The 19160-nt window shown below is 41.3% G+C and overlaps 1 protein-coding gene across 1 annotated transcript in view; it reads right to left on the bottom strand.

The window, feature by feature from the left end:
- SLC15A1 (solute carrier family 15 member 1) overlaps positions 1 to 19160 on the bottom strand; it is a 40660-nt gene that overhangs the window by 9993 nt on the left and 11507 nt on the right. The window contains exons 5-16 of the mRNA XM_053384522.1: positions 16034 to 16153; positions 14781 to 14880; positions 13887 to 13977; positions 12517 to 12600; positions 9573 to 9655; positions 7118 to 7204; positions 6098 to 6187; positions 5516 to 5560; positions 5274 to 5306; positions 5077 to 5165; positions 4221 to 4302; positions 166 to 291 (exon numbers count right to left, since the gene is read on the bottom strand). Of these exons, the coding sequence (XP_053240497.1) occupies positions 166 to 291; positions 4221 to 4302; positions 5077 to 5165; positions 5274 to 5306; positions 5516 to 5560; positions 6098 to 6187; positions 7118 to 7204; positions 9573 to 9655; positions 12517 to 12600; positions 13887 to 13977; positions 14781 to 14880; positions 16034 to 16153 (1030 nt within the window). The remainder of the gene's footprint in view (positions 1 to 165; positions 292 to 4220; positions 4303 to 5076; positions 5166 to 5273; positions 5307 to 5515; positions 5561 to 6097; positions 6188 to 7117; positions 7205 to 9572; positions 9656 to 12516; positions 12601 to 13886; positions 13978 to 14780; positions 14881 to 16033; positions 16154 to 19160) is intronic.

Genomic DNA, 19160 nt, shown 5'->3' with positions numbered 1-19160 from the left:
TTTCAGTGTACCGTTTCCACTTTTGGACTATTTAAATCGCAAACCATCCACCAGTGAAAACACCAAAACATGAATAAATGGAATAGTTTTCCAAAAACACACATGCCTCAGATTCAAATAATATAAAAGTTAAAATTAAATGCACAATTAATTCTCAAAACTTACTGAATTTGCAGGACCCACTTCAGCAGTCTGATTGGTACCAGTAAAGTTAACTGTTGCACTGGTGTTCCCCATATTTATTATTTTGATTTGGGACTGGCCTGCAGCAGGAAAAACTGGAATAGTTTTCTGTAGAGGAAGAAAAATGTGTAAAAAGAAAAGGGTCACCTTTTTTAAAAAGCACCTCTTTCTTTCCCAGGGCAAAACCATACATTAAAAGAAACACCTAAAGTTTCCAAATCTTTTGTTTTTCATAAAATACTAATATGGAAGCAAAGTCATTTGCTTAAACCTTCTCACTGCTACTGATTTTCTCCAGCAAATCCCCAGGCCTTTAAAATAGGTGTTTCCCCTCCTCTCTCTCTCAGCTGGGCTCCAAAGCATAGCTGTCAACTTTTCCCTTTTCTTGCGAGGAATCCTATTCGGAATAATGGAATTTCCCTTTTAAAAAGGGAAACCTTGACAGCTATGCTCCAAAGGCAAATTGGTCCATTTCAGGGTAAGCTGCCTAACTGAGAAGGAAACTTGCATGGAAGTATAATGGGTGGCAGAAAGGAATTACTAACCCACCCTACGTTTCTCAAATTCAGCCCTGCAAACGTGTCTCTGCACATATGGCCAATATTTAATCACATATAAAATTAGAAGGGAGGTTGAATGCCACCTTTATCTCCAAGCAGTGCAAAATTCTAGGGATCTTAGTCCAGGGCTTGTGTTTCCTTTGAAAATGAAGCAGAGATCATGGTGTCCTTGTGATATATGCTTTATTTACACATATATACAACCTGAGTCTACAATGCATGGCTTCACAGCATCAACACCCCAAGAGGGCCTGTTTTCCTGACAGCCGCAGCCTTGGATTCAAACAGGAATCAAGCATTGCTCTGTCTCTTTCCAGCTTACTGCTTTGCCTCTAGCAAACTAGGCTCTGCCTCTCTCTCTTACTAACTATCCACAAGCTGAAAGAGGAGCCCTCAACCGTTTCCCATTTCCCACAGAGCCCCCTTTTTTTGTTCTCCTGACTGGAAAAGAAAGAGAATCCGAAAGAACCAAAACTGACAGATCCTTCCGCCCCTTTTCTCTGTAGTATTTTATATCTTCGTATGAAAACCTGAAGCTGCCTTAAGACAGGTCATCTGTCAGTATGCCTAGTACATTATATCCATTTAACTAGATATACTGGTTCTATAACGGACGTGGGTGGCACCTAGGACTTGCCAATCAGAAGGTCGGTGGTTTGAATCCCCATGAAGGGGTGAGCTACCGTTGTTCGGTCCCTGCTCCTGCCCACCTAGCAGTTCGAAAGCACGTCAAAGTGCAAGTAGATAAATAGGTACCACTCCAGTGGGAAAGTAAATAGCGTTTCCGTGCGCTGCTCTGGTTCATCAGAAGTGGCTTAGTCATGCTGGCCACATGACCCGGAAGCTGTACGCCGGCTCCCTTGGCCAATAAAGAGAGATGAGCGCCACAACCCCAGAATCGGCCACGACTGGACCCAATGGTCAGGGGTCCCTTTACCCTTTACCTTACTGGTGCTGTAACTGGAGTCCATCTGAATGCAAAGTATGTCCTCTGCCACTGAGGTGTGGCCTTCCCTTCTCACATGAATTTTGACCCTATTCAACTCCATGTTCTCCAAAGTGGTATCTCGTTTTCCCCATAGATATAATTCACCCTATCTTTTCAGCATTCCCTCATATAAGAATTCACTAAGAAGGATGTTGGGGGGGGGGAGCATGTAAAATATTTTCAAATTTTCATAGTATGCTTCATTTGCAGGATTTGGTATTTCTGTTTGTCTGATTCATATAAACAATTTTTAATACTTCAAAATCAAACCACTGTTAGGACTTCCGGGTTAGCGCCATCGGCAATGGCGGAGTTCCTCTGACTGAGAGGAACCCGCTCCACGAAAATCGGGTCTTGCCGCCGCGGCGAAGGCGGAGACCCTTTAAAAATCCCAGGCGGAGGAAGCCTGGGAACGTGGGATTCGACTGACACCAGGAGCGCCTCCCCTACTCGCAGGGAAACCCCTTTTTCGGGGATCCGAAGCGACGTGGGGTGAGCGGCGCGGTGTTTTGAATCAACCGCTATTTTTACGGAGTGAAGCCGCACAGCCATTGCCGGAGAGCGCTGACTTTTTCCTGTGGACAATTGGACTCTAAACAGGTACCCGTGAGTAGAACGGAAAATTGGATTAAGAAACATTTTAATTTGGCATTGAAGCGGGAAGGTTCTAAACAGGAAGTCCGCCTTCCGCTTTTGTAAATAGACTGAAGCAAAAATTGTGCAAGCTAAAGTCTGGAAAGTCGTATATAAAGGTCTAAAATTCCTCCAGTTTTAACCACCAAAACCCCTCTTGGAAGCAGGAGTAAAGAGGGGGAATTTTGATTGTTCAAGCCTGCAGGAGAGAGAGTAAAGAAAGATAAATTTCCACCGTCTCAAACCTGGGAACGGGGTGTCAGAGACAGAGATTTTTGGGGAAGTTCATTGACTGTGAATGGAACGTCTTTTGACAGATAGTTAAAGAAGAGAAACAAATTGATTCCAATGTTGCCTTTTGCATTTAAAAGAAACAAAAAATTTGAAAAATGAAAGTAATTCTTTTTTGTTGGACCTGCTTTCAAAAGATGGATACAAATAGAAATTGTCTCCTCTAGAGGGAGCTTGTTAAATTGTTGCTGAAGTGGATCTGGGGATTTCACAGCTGTGGAGATTAGGATTGTGGGACCAGACTCTGACCTTGAATAAAAATGTGTTTGGAAGAAGTTTTGGCGCTTGCTTTTTGCAAGACAAGTGCTTTGTTGGAGCAGATGCATGAGAAGATGGATTTGATGACTGCTGCAGTCAAAAATTTTGGACAGACAGCGAATATTTATACAGAAACCATTCAGGAACCAACCCAGGAACCTGTTTTGACAGGGCAAGTGCAAATGCAGAAGATAATGGAGGAGGTTGCTGTTGAACCTCAAGTAACACAAATGGAGAGACCCGAGGCCCTGCAGGAGCATAAGCCGCTGTTCTTGAAGACTGAATTTGGAGTGGGCCAGGGGGGGTCTGGAGTTGTGGGGGCCCTTAATTTTGGAGGGACTTTGAAACATGCTTTTAAATACTCTCTGGACTACACTGCTGACTGTGGGGAATGGGACTGTGGGGAATGGGCTGATCTGCCGAGGAGAAACGGAGATATTTTTGAGTTGGAGTCTCCCCGAGACCTACTCCTCAATGAGAAAGGAAAGAAATTAAGAAAGAGATCAACAAAAGACAAGGTAAAGTGCAGGTATAAACAAGAAGAAGATCTGCAGAAGGGACATGGAAAAGACTTAAGAGCCTCGGACATAAGATTACCAGGTTGATGGACTAGATGGAATGGACAGTAAGGACTGACATAACCCGAGACCAGGAAGAAGAGACGTTGGATGAAGATTGGAAGAAAATTTTTAAAAATTTATTTTGGGAATTAGTGTAAAATTAACGAGTATTAGGAAAAATGTTGGAATGAAACCATTTGGCTTTAGTAGAAATGATATAAGGAGATATGTACAAATAAATATTAAGTTTTAAGCTTTAAGGTATTTTATGGTAAGATAAGGTTAAAATAAATTAAGGTAAACTGAACGACAGAATATAGTGAAAGATGGAAAGGATTTGCTGAGCTAATTAATAGGTTAGACTGTTAAGATAAATTACCCAATAAAAATTGAGAAAGATGGAAAGAATTTGCTGAAACAAATAACTAAACTAGAATACAAAAAGGGAGGTGTGAGGAGGTCGATGAAACAAGTAAATGAAAGATAAAGATATGGAATATTGGATGTGTGTTTTTTATTGTTATTGTTGTATTGGTTTTTATGTTTTTTTTCCCTTTTTTATGTATTGTTATGTATGTTTTGTTAATATTTTTGTTGCTTTCTTTTCTTCTTTTTTCTGTAATTTTTGAAACTTCTAATAAATATCATTTAAAACAAAATCAAACCACTGTTATTTGCCTTAGTGGTAAAAATGAAGACAAAAAGCTAAATGGTTAGGCCTTGCTAGATTATTATTTTTTTACTTACGTCTATCTGCACCTGCACCACAGCAGCAACGACAAATGCCAAAGCCGCCAACAACATGCCGACTGTCATCTTCCTCAGAGGCCTGGCGAAGGAAGATGGAGCAAGCAGATTTTCAGAAGCATACTTGGTTTGGAACAATGACAGGGAACTCTCTGAAACTCTTCAGATATTTGTTGGACTAGAAATCCCATCGTCCCTGCTCACTGGCCGTGCTGGATGATGCTGATGGGAACTGCTGACCAATAATATCTGAACAGCCACAGGTTCCCTGCCACAATTTGAAATTTAAACCCACTGCTGCTTACAAGTCTTTGAAAATGATTAACATTGCCCCTTTGCACATTTTAAACTATCCCTGTGAGCATCTTAGAAATATTCTCCAGTAGTCCATGGAAAAATTACTTGCAAAGATGGAACTTATTAAATATCCCCATGGCTTTTAGGGTCTCTATAACACTAATTACTAGCCTAAATTCTCCAGAAAGCCACATTGTTTATAGCTTTTTCACTACATTATTTATAGCACTTAAGGAAGATGGCAGGCTCAAAGCTCATTCCGGCCACTTTCAGACATCACAAAATCTTCCCTTGGCATATGAAGCAATAGCCCATAGAATAAGTGCTCTAGTTTTAGTTATTGATGCTCAGCAATAAAGCCACATTTTTTTCCATTTGCCTGAGGGTAAGACCAAAATTCATCTGAAGATAATTTTCAGGAATTTTTTCGTTGTGCAGTTCTGCCTAAACTTTGGAGAGCAATTGTCATATTAAAAATGTTTTTAAATACCAACCCCACCTAGTCTGTATGTTTTCCCCACTGCTGCCCAACTTGCTGAATTTCACCACATTCACTTACGTGAAATTAATGTGACATTTCTTGATTAGAGGATAAACAACAGCATCTACAACTGGGACCATTATAACAATGAGGATTGGGTTTACAGTCTGTTGAGAGGAAAGGGGGAAAAACACGAGAAAGTTAATAACTTTCAAACAGCTTATATAAAGGTCTCTTGAAATAGCTGAAAACATAAATATAAAAGCTTACAGCACCTGCATCTGGTCTGGCTGAATCTGAACAGGGCCCTGGAGAAAAAGAGAGAGATGTATATCTTAGTTTTAAGGTACTTATAAGTTGAAACTTTAAATATCCTTGCCCAATCTAGCCAAGAGTATCCATGCATGTACAGCTGGATCAGACCAAATTCTGTCTATTATTATTATTATTATCCAAACATACAATCTAAGATCTGCCCAGAGCTCAAGCAGGTGTGAAAGTTTAAGAAACAACTTACAAAATCTCCATCCATTGTTGTGGCCTGCAATGTCCATCGTGATCCCTTTGAAAGAAAACATGAGAAATTTCTTTTAAAAAGCAATTGTCACTAAATATCCTGAGGGTACAGTAAGTGTCTGCAGAATATCAAAAGTATTTGCTGTACTAATAAGACACCTTGTGTCCATGTTGTAAAGAACTATGGGTAAGAAACCGAATAAGTAATTTTATCAACAATGCCAAAAGGCAAGAACAACTAATTTTTAGAAGCTTTTGCCAGCCTATAGGCATACCGAAAATAAAAATGACACTCAGCGAATAACTTCTAAGTGGACAATCATAGGTGAAAAATCTGCTGTGCCTTCTCTCACACATAATCACGTATGTTACATCAGTGGACACATAATTAATTAATTTTTTTACAAGTAAGATTGTTCTGCCGGCTAAAACACCTACCAATAATAATAAAAAGTATTATAACAATAATATTGGAAAAAATAAACAGTGCATATCCAACAGTACATCATGACTTAGATGGGGTGGGGATAGGAGCGTTTTAAACACCTGAATAAATTGTTACCAACTTTCTTTCCAAAGTTACCTGCTGATCAAAAAGTGCCCAAAACATGGGAAGAGGAATATACAGGAACAGCACTCTTAAGACCATCTTTGTCTGGGCAATAAGTCGTTTCTATAACAAAGGAGTGAAACAAATCATAATAATAATTAAATACAAACTTTTTAAGAATGAGGTTTACAATGAGATTAGAGAAGGTAACAGCACCCTTCAGAAATACCAGCGACCAATTCAAAGGCTAGGCAAAGGCTAGGAAAGGAAGTTGTGGAAGCTGGATTTATTAATAGTCCATCTGGAGAATGACCCATCCCCTTATCACAAAGCGACCATCCTGTAACTCTTGATGATCAAAATTATTGGAATACATAGAGAGATAATCCCAGGCTTAAAATTATGTTAGAGGGTAGAGTATCAGCCTAGGCAGAGCCCAAATGTGCCAGAACAATAAGGCTGATGAGATAACACAACTGAGATACAGAATATAAGAAGCACATTTCCAATTGTGGCCAATTTGGACCACACATAATCTAGGCTGCACCAGGAGGAGACTACTGGTTCTATTTCAGAAACAATGTAGTATCTTTATCTGCCAAAGACTAGATCCGTAAATAAACACCTGATCTCCATTGCAGATTAGGCACAACTGTGTCAATTGCATTTATTGATTCTGATCTTCTGCTTCCCTTAGATCAGCTTAGTGACTTACTGGACATAGAGAGCTGCCTTACACTGTTTAAGGTCTTAAGTGATGCTTACGCACAGAGTCTTCTTTCTTTTAATTTGACACTAGTTTAAGCACTTATTTAAAGCTCTGAACTCTGTGGATTCAGATCTTATTTGATGGCTGTTGCCTTTCCAATCAGCTGTAAATCCCTGTGTGATCTACTGGACTTGGAAGCGACAGGCAGAGAGATTTTACAAAGGGTTCAAGATGCCAGAAGTCATGGAATCTCCTTAAACTTTGCATTGATAAGTATAAGGCAAATATGTCATATAAGGGGCCAGGTTTTTAAGCTCTCTGAACAGACAACTAGCACAACTTACATCATACTTCTCGCTAGCCCAGTCCAACCAGTGCTCCCTCTTGGGGTATTGCTTGCTGCGATGTCTAAATCTGTTTCCAATAGAAAACTGCAAAGAGACCATTTACAATTGGTTAAACAATGTTGCTGTTTACCCCCAAAATTATTTTCACAAATTCTTGCGGAAAGGAAACTGCTTCCCAGCAGACCGAAATGCAAAATGAAGCAAAGACAGAAACACTGCCAACAGGATATGGCAACTGTCATCACTGCCCACCTCCCCCTCCTTTCAAAGGGTTTGCTGTAAACTGTTTGAGCTATTTTAGTAGCTTTATTAATAAAGTTGTTGCATTTTAAATGCAAATGTATTATTTTGTACTTCACAGAGTTATATCAGCAGAGACCTCAAAACCTCTGTTATCTGTACTATATATTTGTCTAGACGTAGGTGCTATTGGCAGCTGTTTGCTTTTTAAAGATCGCTTTTCCACAATGTTTCAGACAATCTAGATCAGGGTTTCCGAATCTTGGGTCTCCAGCTGTTTTTGGACTACAACTCCCATCATCCCTAGTTAGCAGGACCAGTGGTAAGGATGATGGGAATTGCAGTCCGAAAACAGCTGGAGAGTTTCCCACGTTTGGGAAACCCTGATTTAGATGTTCCTGACAATTCCAGAGTGGAATTTAGGAAGAACCTAGAAGAGTAATTCAAACTAAAACTAGGCTCCTATGTTAAAGGCATGTTGTTGTTGTTTAGTCATTTAGTCGTGTCCGACTCTTCGTGACCCCATGGACCAGAGCACGCCAGGCACTCCTGCCTTCCACTGCCTCCCACAGTTTGGTCAGACTCATGTTTGTAGCTTCGAGAACACCGTCCAACCATCTCGTCCTCTGTCGTCCCCTTCTCCTTGTGCCCTCCATCTTCCCCAACATCAGGGTCTTTTCCAGGGAGTCTTCTCTTCTCATGAGGTGGCCAAAGTATTGGAGCCTCAGCTTCACGATCTGTCCTTCCAGTGAGCACTCAGGGCTGATTTCCTTCAGAATGGATAGGTTTGATCTTCTTGCAGTCCATGGGACTCTCAAGAGTCTCCTCCAGCACCATAATTCAAAAGCATAAATTCTTCGGCGATCAGCCTTCTTTATGGTCCAGCTCTCACTTCCATACATCACTACTGGGAAAACCATGGCTTTAACTATACGGACCTTTGTTGGCAAGGTGCTGTCTCTGCTTTTTAAGATACTGTCTAGGCTTGCCATCGCCTTTCTCCCAAGGAGCAGGCGTCTTTTAATTTCGTGACTGCTGTCACCATCTGCAGTGATCATGGAGCCCAAGAAAGTAAAATCTCTCACTGCCTCCATTTCTTCCCCTTCTATTTGCCAGGAGGTGATGGGACCAGTGGCCATGATCTTTGTTTTTTTGATGTTGAGCTTCAGACCATATTTTGCACTCTCCTCTTTCATCCTCATTTAAAGGTTCTTTAATCCCTCCTCACTTTCTGCCATCAAGGTTGTGTCATCTGCATATCTGAGGTTGTTTATATTTCTTCTGGCATTCTTAATTCCGGCTTGGGATTCATCCAGCCCAGCCTTTCGCATGATGAATTCTGCATATAAGTTAAATAAGCAGGGAGACAATATACAGCCTTGCCGTACTCCTTTCCCAATTTTGAACCGATCAGTTGTTCCATATCCAGTTCTAACTGTAGCTTCTTGTCCCACGTAGAGATTTCTCAGGAGACAGATGAGGTGATCAGGCACTCCCATTTCTTTAAGAACTTGCCATAGTTTGCTGTGATCGACACAGTCAAAGGCTTTTGCATAGTCAATGAAGCAGAAGTAGATGTCTTTCTGTAACTCTCTAGCTTTCTCCATAATCCAGTGCATGTTTGCAATTTGGTCTCTGGTTCCTCTGCCCCTTCGAAATCCAGCTTGCACTTCTGGGAGTTCTTGGTCCACATACTGCTTAAGCCTGCCTTGTAGAATTTTAAGCATAACCTTGCTAGCGTGTGATGTTAAAGGCATTAATATCATCTATCTATCTATCATCTATCTATCTATCATCTATCTATCTATAATTATTGTAAGGACTTATAATGTAATCCTAATGTTTGACTGTGTGCACAACATATCTTTAAAGGAAATTATTTTCCTCAAATAATTCTGGGCCCTGTATTTCACCCCTCACAGTTACAGTTCTCAGCAAACAAACTACAGTGCCTAGAATCCTTCGAGGGGAGAAATGTGCCTCAAAGGTGCTTTAAAAGTATAGTGAGTACACAGCATTTGAGCGGCATGACCACTCAACAAGCGCATTAACTTCAGTTTTAAACTGAAGTTAGTGTAACAAACTATTCTCTCTCTAGGATCAAACTCAGGGGGGTGGGGGATGAAATAAAAAACCAATTATTAGAGACTTAATTTTGTGACACTTAACAGTTGTCCTTGAAAATGCTAGCCATGAATTGTATATTGCTTACCGTAATACATTTAGCAACTCGGACCATTACGTTGCCTTGAGGTTGAACTTTTTTGTACATTGTGCTTCCAACTATGAACACAACTGCAGAGAAAAATAAAAACACCAAGATTTGCTGAGGTTGTAGCAATCTGCGACAGGGCAAGACCATGCCATGCAAGGAGATCCAGGGTGAATAATAATAATAATAATAATAATAATAATAATAATAATTTATTATTTATACCCCGCCCATCCGGCTGGGTTTCCCCAGCCACTCTGGGCGGCTTCCAGCAAAACACTAAAATACAATAACCTATTAAACATTAAAAGCTTCCCTAAACAGGGCTGCCTTCAGATGTCTTCTAAAAGTTTGGTAGTTATTTTTCTCTTTGACATCTGGTGGGATGGCATTCCACAGGGTGGGTGCCACTACCAAAAAGGCCCTCTGCCTGGTTCCCTGTAACTTGGCTTCTCGTAGTGAGGGAACCGCCAGAAGGCCCTTGGCACTGATCTCAGTGTCCGGGCAGAACGATGGAGGTGGAGACGCTCCTTCAGGTATGCTGGACCGAGGCCGTTTAGGGCTTTAAAGGTCAGCACTAACAATTTGAATTGTGTTCAGAAACATACTGGGAACCAGTGTAGGTCTTTCAAGACCGGTGTTATATGGTCTCGGCGGCCTCTCCCAGTCACCAGTCTAGCTGCCGCATTCTGGATTAGTTGTAGTTTCCGGGTCACCTTCAAAGGTAGCCCCACATAGAGCGCATTGCAGTAGTACAAGCGAGAGATAACTAGAGCATGCACCACTCTGGCGAGACAGTCTGCGGGCAGGTAGGGTCTCAGCCTGCGTACCAGATAGAGCTGATAAACAGCTGCCCTGGACACAGAATGTACATTACATTAAGTTTATTTGATCCACAGGCCATAAACATCCAATACAGTGTAGGTTATCAAGAGAAACCACAGCAAGAAACAGAGAGAGGGAGAAAGTGAGGGCTGGCACTGCACACAAAAATACATGCACACAGACTGAACATGAGAGTATTACAAAACCCATAAGCAATCAAAAATAGTTAAATGCAAACAATTTGAACTCATCTTCCTTTAAATAATTGTGACCTAATGTTGATGGTTACAGGGAGGGGGAGGAGCCCTTTATTTTCTGTGATCTTAGGGTTGGAATCTGCCATTAAAACTGATATGTAGAATTCATATCATATGAGTTTCCCAGGAGAAAATAATGTACTGAGGAAATACAACAATAACTTATATTCCTGCGCAAATTACAATAGAGGGAAAGATATGTAACAACGTGTTGACTGTAACACTTCGACAGGGACAAATTCTCAAGTGCCAAAAGGCAGTCTGGTAAATCAAATTTTCATAACGGCTGACGAACTCACTTTAAGATCTAGTACAAAAATCACAGCGTTCAGAGTTTAATACTTTCACAACTTAGCTCAGGTAGGAGCTGTGGCAAAGGAATTCCTCCTCATTGACATCTAACTCATTTCTCCACCAAAAGCTTCACACAGGATGACACTGTAACTGCCTGTAACCATCAGCAAGAGATACCATTGCAAAATACAGAGGTTTAAGTCTCCACTGGCAGCACGAAGCATCAGGCCTTGTGACTAGTATCTGGATTCAGTGGAGGTTGGTTCATTAGAGCGAATGGGACCACTGACCTCAACCTGCTTTCTTACAACTAGTCTAAGGGGTGGCACTGCTTCCAGCTCCATGTGGCCCTTGCAGAATTAAGCAGAGAGGAGGATGTAGACAAAACTGTAATTAGTTGCCTCTGCTTCTTGTTGGCTGTAGCGCCACCTACTGTTGGTCTCCCCACCTTGTACCCAACCAATACCAATAGGCACCAACCACCACTACCTGGGTTGCTGAAGTGAAGAGCGAATGTGTGCCCCTGAGGATGTAGGACTGGCCACACACCCTTCTAACACCCTTTCCCCCCTGCAAATAAAGTCCTATCCTTGTCATCCTTCCACTTTCTTTACAGCTGTTTTTGTTTGCTAACTCTTTCCCCATCTCCTCCCAGTTCAACATAGCATGATATTCTTTCCCAACGACGTACGTTTCATTTTTAGCCACCCCAGTTCTTATCTCCTCTCTCCCACCCACTCCTTCGTCAACACCACATTCCTCCTACTAAGTCTGACAGCTTCCCAAACATTAATTTAAGAACAGCAGATTCCTGGCGTGCTGCTCCAGAACCTAGTGTAATGTTAGGGTTTGCTCTCTAAAAGTCACAAAAAGTTTACAGGCTACTGAGCACTGCCTCACTGGAGGAACAGACCTCATATTACAGACTAAGGCTGCAATCTGATGAGGAAGACCTACGCAGATGGGAAGATGAGGGAGTTGCTAATCCTTTCTGTCCAGAAACTGGTCCAGTTGCTTTTACTTTAGCTGTGGAAAAGATGTGGGAGCCTGCCAGTTTCAGAGCTGGGTCTAAAATAAGGCTTGCATGGACGTAGGCAACTTGCATTTCCATAGGTTATACACAGCTGATCCAGGTAAGATGAAACAAGGAAGTGGGTACCAGAAAACCTATGGGTTCTATCCAACTAAGTTCTACTCAGAATAAACCCACTGGAATGGACATAAGCCATGTCCATCAAATTCAGTGGGTCTACTCTGAGTAAATCTGATCTGATGATCAACAGAGAGATTGCATCCCATTTCTGATATTTCTGTTTTAATAGTGCTACTACATTTTTTCTTTTTCTTTCTTTCTTTAAAAAAACCCTCATTTTCAAAATTGCAGTGCAATTATATTCCTGTCATTGTCCATCCTACCCTTGCGGCCCCTGCAGGTAAAAAAACGTTAAAAATCAATGAAGAAAGAGCACAATTGCTCCCTCTGGAACCCAGACTGCAATAAAATTGAGCAAATGAGAGTCAAAGCAAATACGACAGGTAAGTGGAAAACGAAAAAGCATTTGACTTACACAGCGCAACAGCCATTAGTATAGCAGGAACGCCGAATGCGAGAGGGTAACATTTTTGTCTGACGTGAATTCCACATTCCACCCCTAAATCAAATAAATAAACAGTATATATTATCATGACTCTTTCCTTGAGCAGAAGCCTGTGTAGGCTACATTTTACCCATCTACCTGTCTATTTATTTATTTGCTTGTTTGTTTTCTCACACATATTCAGCGTAACCACTATAGATATTTCTCAGGAGGAGTCTCATTTCAGATTTGTATGGGAGAGAGTAGAGATTCTCAGTGTGGTATGGAAGCATGCTTCTCCATATATTCAGGATTACATTGAGGGGGAAAGCCCTGTATTTTATGAACATTTGGTACAATGACTTTATGTTTACAAAACCATAATGTTGATACTACTAACACAGGCAAGTTATCCTCTTTTTTTCCAGCCAAAAGATTTGTACCTCTGCCATGCATAGGCCCTTTTAAATGTTGCTAATGACGGTCTCCTTACTACACAGAGCCGGTGGCTTGCATTCAACAGGACCCTGCAGAAGTGGAACGAAATCTTCACCCGATAAAAGAGGTGTGTCTCCATTTTATGCCTCACAAACCTCCATGCTGCACCACACACTTGCTAGGCAGTCCCTTCACCCTCCAAAAATGTCTTTTTGGGTGGTGGGATGGAGATAAGGAATTGAAGCAGCAGTGGAATTCTGTTCACGCAGCTCAGTGAATGAGCCAGAGGCAGAGATGCTTCTAAGGATTAATTCTACCAATAACACAATGGCCTAACCCCTGCTGTGTCATCACTAAATGGCACCACTGAAACTTTTGCGTACACTTTTGCCCAGTCTCCTTGCCATCATTTCTTAAGGCTGCTCACAAACAACCTGTTCACTGCGCAAAGTTTCTAGGGAGGTTAGACGACACGGACTATTTATTGGGAATTCACCTTGATTTGTTTTTTTGGGAGGTTAGATGACATTGTGTCACGTTTTCCAGTGCCGTCACTTTCCTTATCGCTAAAAGTCTAAATTTGTTGGGAACTTTATACTTGCACAACCTGAATTTGGTAGTATGTGATTGAATCCCATCTGAAAATACCATATTTATGCGAATCTAATCTAGCCATCAAATCTAATGCGCACCTCAGTTTTCAAAACCTTGAAACCCAAAAAGTATTATCTGGTGAATGTAAAGGTGCCATCAAATCCAATGCGCACCCTAATTTTCGTGACGTAATTTGGCCAAAAAAAGGTGTAAATTACATTCAAGTAATTACGGCAGTAGCAGTATGGACACACCCTTAGAACCCTGTCCATTATGTTGGTTGGTTAATATTCTTTCTCACACACATTAATTAGAAAAGCAATTTTTACCTCTAAGAATTGGTGTGATTATAGTAGAAAGAAGGCTTCCAGCATTAATGGACAGGTAGAATATAGAGAAGAACCTATTTCTTTGTTTTTCCTGAAATACAAAGGAGAACATTAGTGTAAAATATCTTTTTGGAAGCCTATTTTTTGAAAAGCACAAAGTGCAAAGTAATTGCTAATTCAGCCAATGGTCAGAGAATAATGGCCAAGCGCTTGACTGTGTGTGCTTTAGTTTTTACAGTTTATGCTCATATATGCTGGCATCTGTCTGTCTCAGGAGACAAATGTCCATCTGTACATGTGTGTGTTTGTGTCTCTGTGTGTTTGTGTTTGTGTGTATGTATACACACATGCATCCATGCATACATGCAGGGCTGCTATAAATAAAACATGATTTTGCAAAACCACCATGATAGATTTTAGGAAGCAAATTCTACATTTCAATATAGTGTTGTGACTTGGGTGGATTATTATGATTTGGACAGGACAGGGTTAATGGAGCGGTAATGACTACAAACTGATACTCCATAATAGCCATTGGTAGAACTGCCTACGTCTTATGTTTGGGAAATTACAGGGAACTAGGCTAGGAAATGGTTGGAGAAAATTTCTCATCTTCATTCCTTCTCCTCCTGCACAGCAATACTCCAGTGAGATGGAGAGGACAAGGTAGGTGTAAGTGGAAAAAAAACAGCAGAAACATTTTCAGATATGAGTTTTAGATGAAACAATGAGAAGGCAAGCTCTGGAGAGTACATTTGCAGAGCTGCCTGTCTCTGGAGATCTGATGTGGCTCAACCAGTATGTTTGTAAACAAATTACAAAATGCCAATAAGCTTTTAGAACTCCAAATAAAAATGAAGCCCAATTAAGTGCTTCGCCTCTGGAACTTCTTACCTGATGATCCTCAAACTGGTCTCCACCAAAGGCTGCTACACAAGGCTTGATTCCTCCAGTTCCAAAAGCAATAAGGATCAAACCAACCATAGAGAAAGCACTGCAATAGCATAAATAGGTTAATAGTTGTTGTTTCAGTTTATTACCCACCCTTCACCATAAGGTCCCTGGGTATGCTACAACTATTTTAAGTATACAAATATGCTCACAGCAAAGAATGCTCTTTTAAGAAACTGGGTTGTATGCTGGTAGGCGATCCAAATGCAAAGCAATCACATGTAACAGAGGTAAATGTGAACATGCTGAGCTTCTCCATAAGTATACAGATATATAGGGTGGAGAGACAATAGATCTGGGACCTAGCACAGAAGACTCCATGCCTGAGCTCCTTGAGTCACAACCTAATAATGCCGCTGACCTATACTGTTCTCTGGTTTGCTGTTGCTGATTCACTGAATGCACAAGTTTTTCCTCCTTTTGTATGTCTCTACTCAAACATATCCATTCTTAAGGAAATCAGCCCTGAGTGCTCATTGGAAGGACAGATCGTGAAGCTGAGGCTTCAATACTTTGGCCACCTCATGAGAAGAGAAGACTCTCTGGAAAAGACCCTGATGTTGGGAAAGATGGAGGGCACAAGGAGAAGGGGACGACAGAGGACGAGGTGGTTGGATAGTGTTCTCGAAGCTACCAGCATGAGTTTGACCAAACTGCGGGAGGCAGTGGAAGACAGGAGTGCCTGGTGTGCTCTGGTCCACAGGGTCACGAAGAGTCGGACACGACTAAACGACTAAACAACAACAAACTCTGACAAGAGAACTTCTGCTGACCTATGGTGCCTCGAGGGGCAAAAGTTAAAGTTAGTTTTCAACTGAATCTCCATGTTGTGTATCTGGCAATAAGTTTTCAGGCATATGCAATTATTTTTCAAGCAGGTGACAGGATTATCTGACAGGATTGCGGAGATTACAAAAGTTCTACGCCAAAAACAACATGTCTCACGCAGTTTTCTAGGCACGAACAAAATATGATAATTGAAACACTTCCTCCAAAGGATAGCTGCAGTTTTATTGAGATAGCAAAATAAAGCTCCTTGGACTTTGCCATGTGATAGGAGTCATATGGTTATGCAAAGAAAAGAACAAAGGCTGCAGCAGTTCAAACCACAGCAAACAGAGGATTTGTGGGTACATTGAACCACTCGATTCCAATTTGCACTTACAAGGAGAGCAGAAGTAACTGCTGCAACTTACATGGGAATCGCAACGTTATCTACACGACCATCCCCGTCTTGATCCAGCAAATCATGGATGGAGCCTACCGACAAGACGGCTTGCCCAATTGTGTACACAATCGACAAGGAAATAATGGTCCTGTTATGAAGAAAGCAGACAAAAGATGTATTTTTAAATGACACAATCCCTTTATCTTTCTTGAATATGCTGCATTTTGCTTAGACAACGAAAGCATGACAACAAAGAGGTGAGCATGTTGTTGTTGAACATGAGCACTCCATGTCCGTTCAACATTTGTTTGCTGCACTACTTCCATGCTCAGTATCCTAATTTGCTCTGTATGTAAAGACAATATACCAAATATGTAAAGTACGGTGAACGATTAACTGCTCAGTCCTATCAACATCTGCTCAAAAGTAAGACCAGTTGATTTCAATGGGGTTTAGCTCCAACTAAGGGTAATTCCACAGTTTAACACAGGGGGTGGCCCTCCAGATGTGCTTGGACTCCAAGTCCTATCAGACCCAGTCAGCCTGCCCAATGTTCAAGGATGACGGAAGTTGTAGTGCGGCCATATCTGGAGGGCACTAGGGTCCTGCTCCTGCTTTATGGTTTCACTAAGGAAAGCAGCAACATACGTGCAGCAACTGTGTTTGCTATACAAATTGTAATAATCGTGCCTACGTATATCCCTGGGACTCGAAATTTCTATGCACCCAGAGCACTAGGCCTCTGTGCAAAGCCCGTTTTCTGCTTTCAGATTGCATTTGCTGCATTGCAATTTTCTTCAATTAAAAGAAAAACATCTAGGGATTTACTAAGCATACTTAGCAGAAGGTAGGAAAAGTACTATCATATAGCTAGCTCAAAAAGAAAATGCAAAACACTGCATTGACTAAATTCAGGAAGAGAAACTTATTTCCTCAGGAATACATTTCAGGAAGATTGGAATGTGCCTTATGGTCCATCTAGCTTCATGTTGACTTGACAACACCGACTGACATCACCTCTACAGATTTTCCTAGTCCTACCTGGAGAAGCAAGGAACTGAACCTGGGACCTTCTGCATGCAATGTGTTCTACCACTGAGCTACAGCCCTTTTCCTGACCAAGGTGAGTCATCATGTTGGAAAAAGGGATAGAAAAATGTGCTGATTATTATTTGTAGGTTATTCAATGCTACAGTAATGATAGCATGACCTACAACATATTGCATCTTACATAATTGGCGCTGTTCAATTTGTACATGCAACAGGTATCACCCATGGCATCTACTCTCTCCCACAAAACTGGAACACCCAGTCTAACTGAGTAGAGAGGAACTTCAAGGCACGCTCCTACTCACACAGGGTAAAACCAAGCAGGGACTGGCAACATGAGACCTGAACATTTCTTAATTGTTGTGGCCAACCTGCCTGATACTCATTATAATAGTTAACAAGCTCTTGTACACATCCTCTCTCCGATACAATTGTTTGGCAATCTACACTTCAGTTTCTATTTGTATAAGATACATAGATATAGATAGAGAGATGATAGATAGATAGCATTCTTTTTTTAAAAAAATAAGCTAATACATTTTATAAGTAAAACAAAAGGATGATGCCACAGCCCAAAACCAACAATGATACATGCCTGAGTTGCAAGCTGAAATGTGGAACTTATAAAAAGGTTTTACAAATACTATTAACTACTAAGTAACTAGTCTCATAGGGAGACGGGTGGTGTTGTGGGTTAAACCACAGAGCCTAGGACTTGCCAATCAGAAGGTCGGCAGTTTGAATCCCCGAAACGGGGTGAGCTCCCATTGCTCAGTCCCTGCTCCTGCCAACCTAGCAGTTCGAAAGCACGTCAAAGTGCAAGTAGATAAATAGGTGGGAAGGTAAACGGCGTTTCCGTGCACTGCTCTGGTTTGCCAGAAGCGGCTTAATCATGCTGGCCACATGACCCGGAAGCTGTACACCAGCTCCCTCAGCCAATAAAGCGAGATGAGCGCCGCAACCCAAGGTCAGTCATGACTGGACCTAATGGTCAGGGGTCCCTTTACCTTTGCTAACTAGTCTCATAAGACTTCAAAGCTTACATAATTTCATTTCCATGTAGGAAAGAAAAGAAAACAAAGTTACAGCTTACTTTTTTTATAAAAAAAATACACATTGGCCTAGTTCACATGTCATGCTAATCCAAACTATGGCTTAGCATTGGCATGCAGCCTTCAGGACTCAAGGTTTCAGCCACCTTACTGCTTCTCGGTCATTCTGCCATTGTACCAAACTAAGCTATGGTTTGGCGTGTTGTCTGAATCTAAGCTTGTTTTTTAGGTGGCCCTGGATAAACCACAAGCCATCAACCATAAGACCAACCCTTGTTAAAAGAACTCATAGCTAGTCTGGTTTCAGACAACACACTAAGGCTACATATACACATTCATTATCAAATCAATGGAGATGGAGCACTTGGGGTTTTTTTCTATGCAGTACAAATGCAATCTAAATTCCATTGCATATTTTTGCCCATGAAAAGTGCTTCTTGAGAAACTGGTTTCATTCTGAAAATACAAGCTCATAGCAGATTGCATCTACACTGCCCCAGTGTGTCCTTTTGAAAACAGATATATGCAGCGTCGGCATATACTAAGATCACAATCCCCATGTCCTGCATCATTCACTTGGGGAACAGAGGAAAAGACATGGATAACCTAATCAAGGGGAGGATTTTCAAACTGTGTATTGAGTAATCACACCAACCCTTTTGAATGGCAGGTTCTAGAATTGACCTACATTAATAGCAACACGTTGAGGGCAAACATGAATGATTTAAAGTTTGAGGAAAGCTACATTTTTGTGCTGGAAATTGATTACTGTGTATGCAGCCTGTTAAGCCATGGCTTCGCTCAGTGCAGCAGCAAAACATCCAGGAAAAAGTAAAAGCAGCTGCCATCTCCTCTATGGAAGCCTGCATATCTGCACATCTGCATGACAGCTTAGAATGATGTGCCCAGGCCAATGCCTACATCTTTATAGAAGCAAAACAGACAGAAATTCAATCTCATTATCTCCATCCCAAGGAGAGGTAGATTTGGTGGATTTCTGCCTGCCTTGCTGTTGTCATTAGCGCACAGCATCTGCCTGGAAGTTAACAGGGA

The sequence above is a fragment of the Podarcis raffonei genome, chromosome 4 (genome assembly GCF_027172205.1).
Source record: "Podarcis raffonei isolate rPodRaf1 chromosome 4, rPodRaf1.pri, whole genome shotgun sequence".
In the NCBI taxonomy this organism is placed as follows: Eukaryota; Metazoa; Chordata; class Lepidosauria; order Squamata; family Lacertidae; genus Podarcis; species Podarcis raffonei.
Note: the sequence above shows the minus strand (reverse complement) of the source record. Positions and strands in the feature narration are given on the sequence as shown.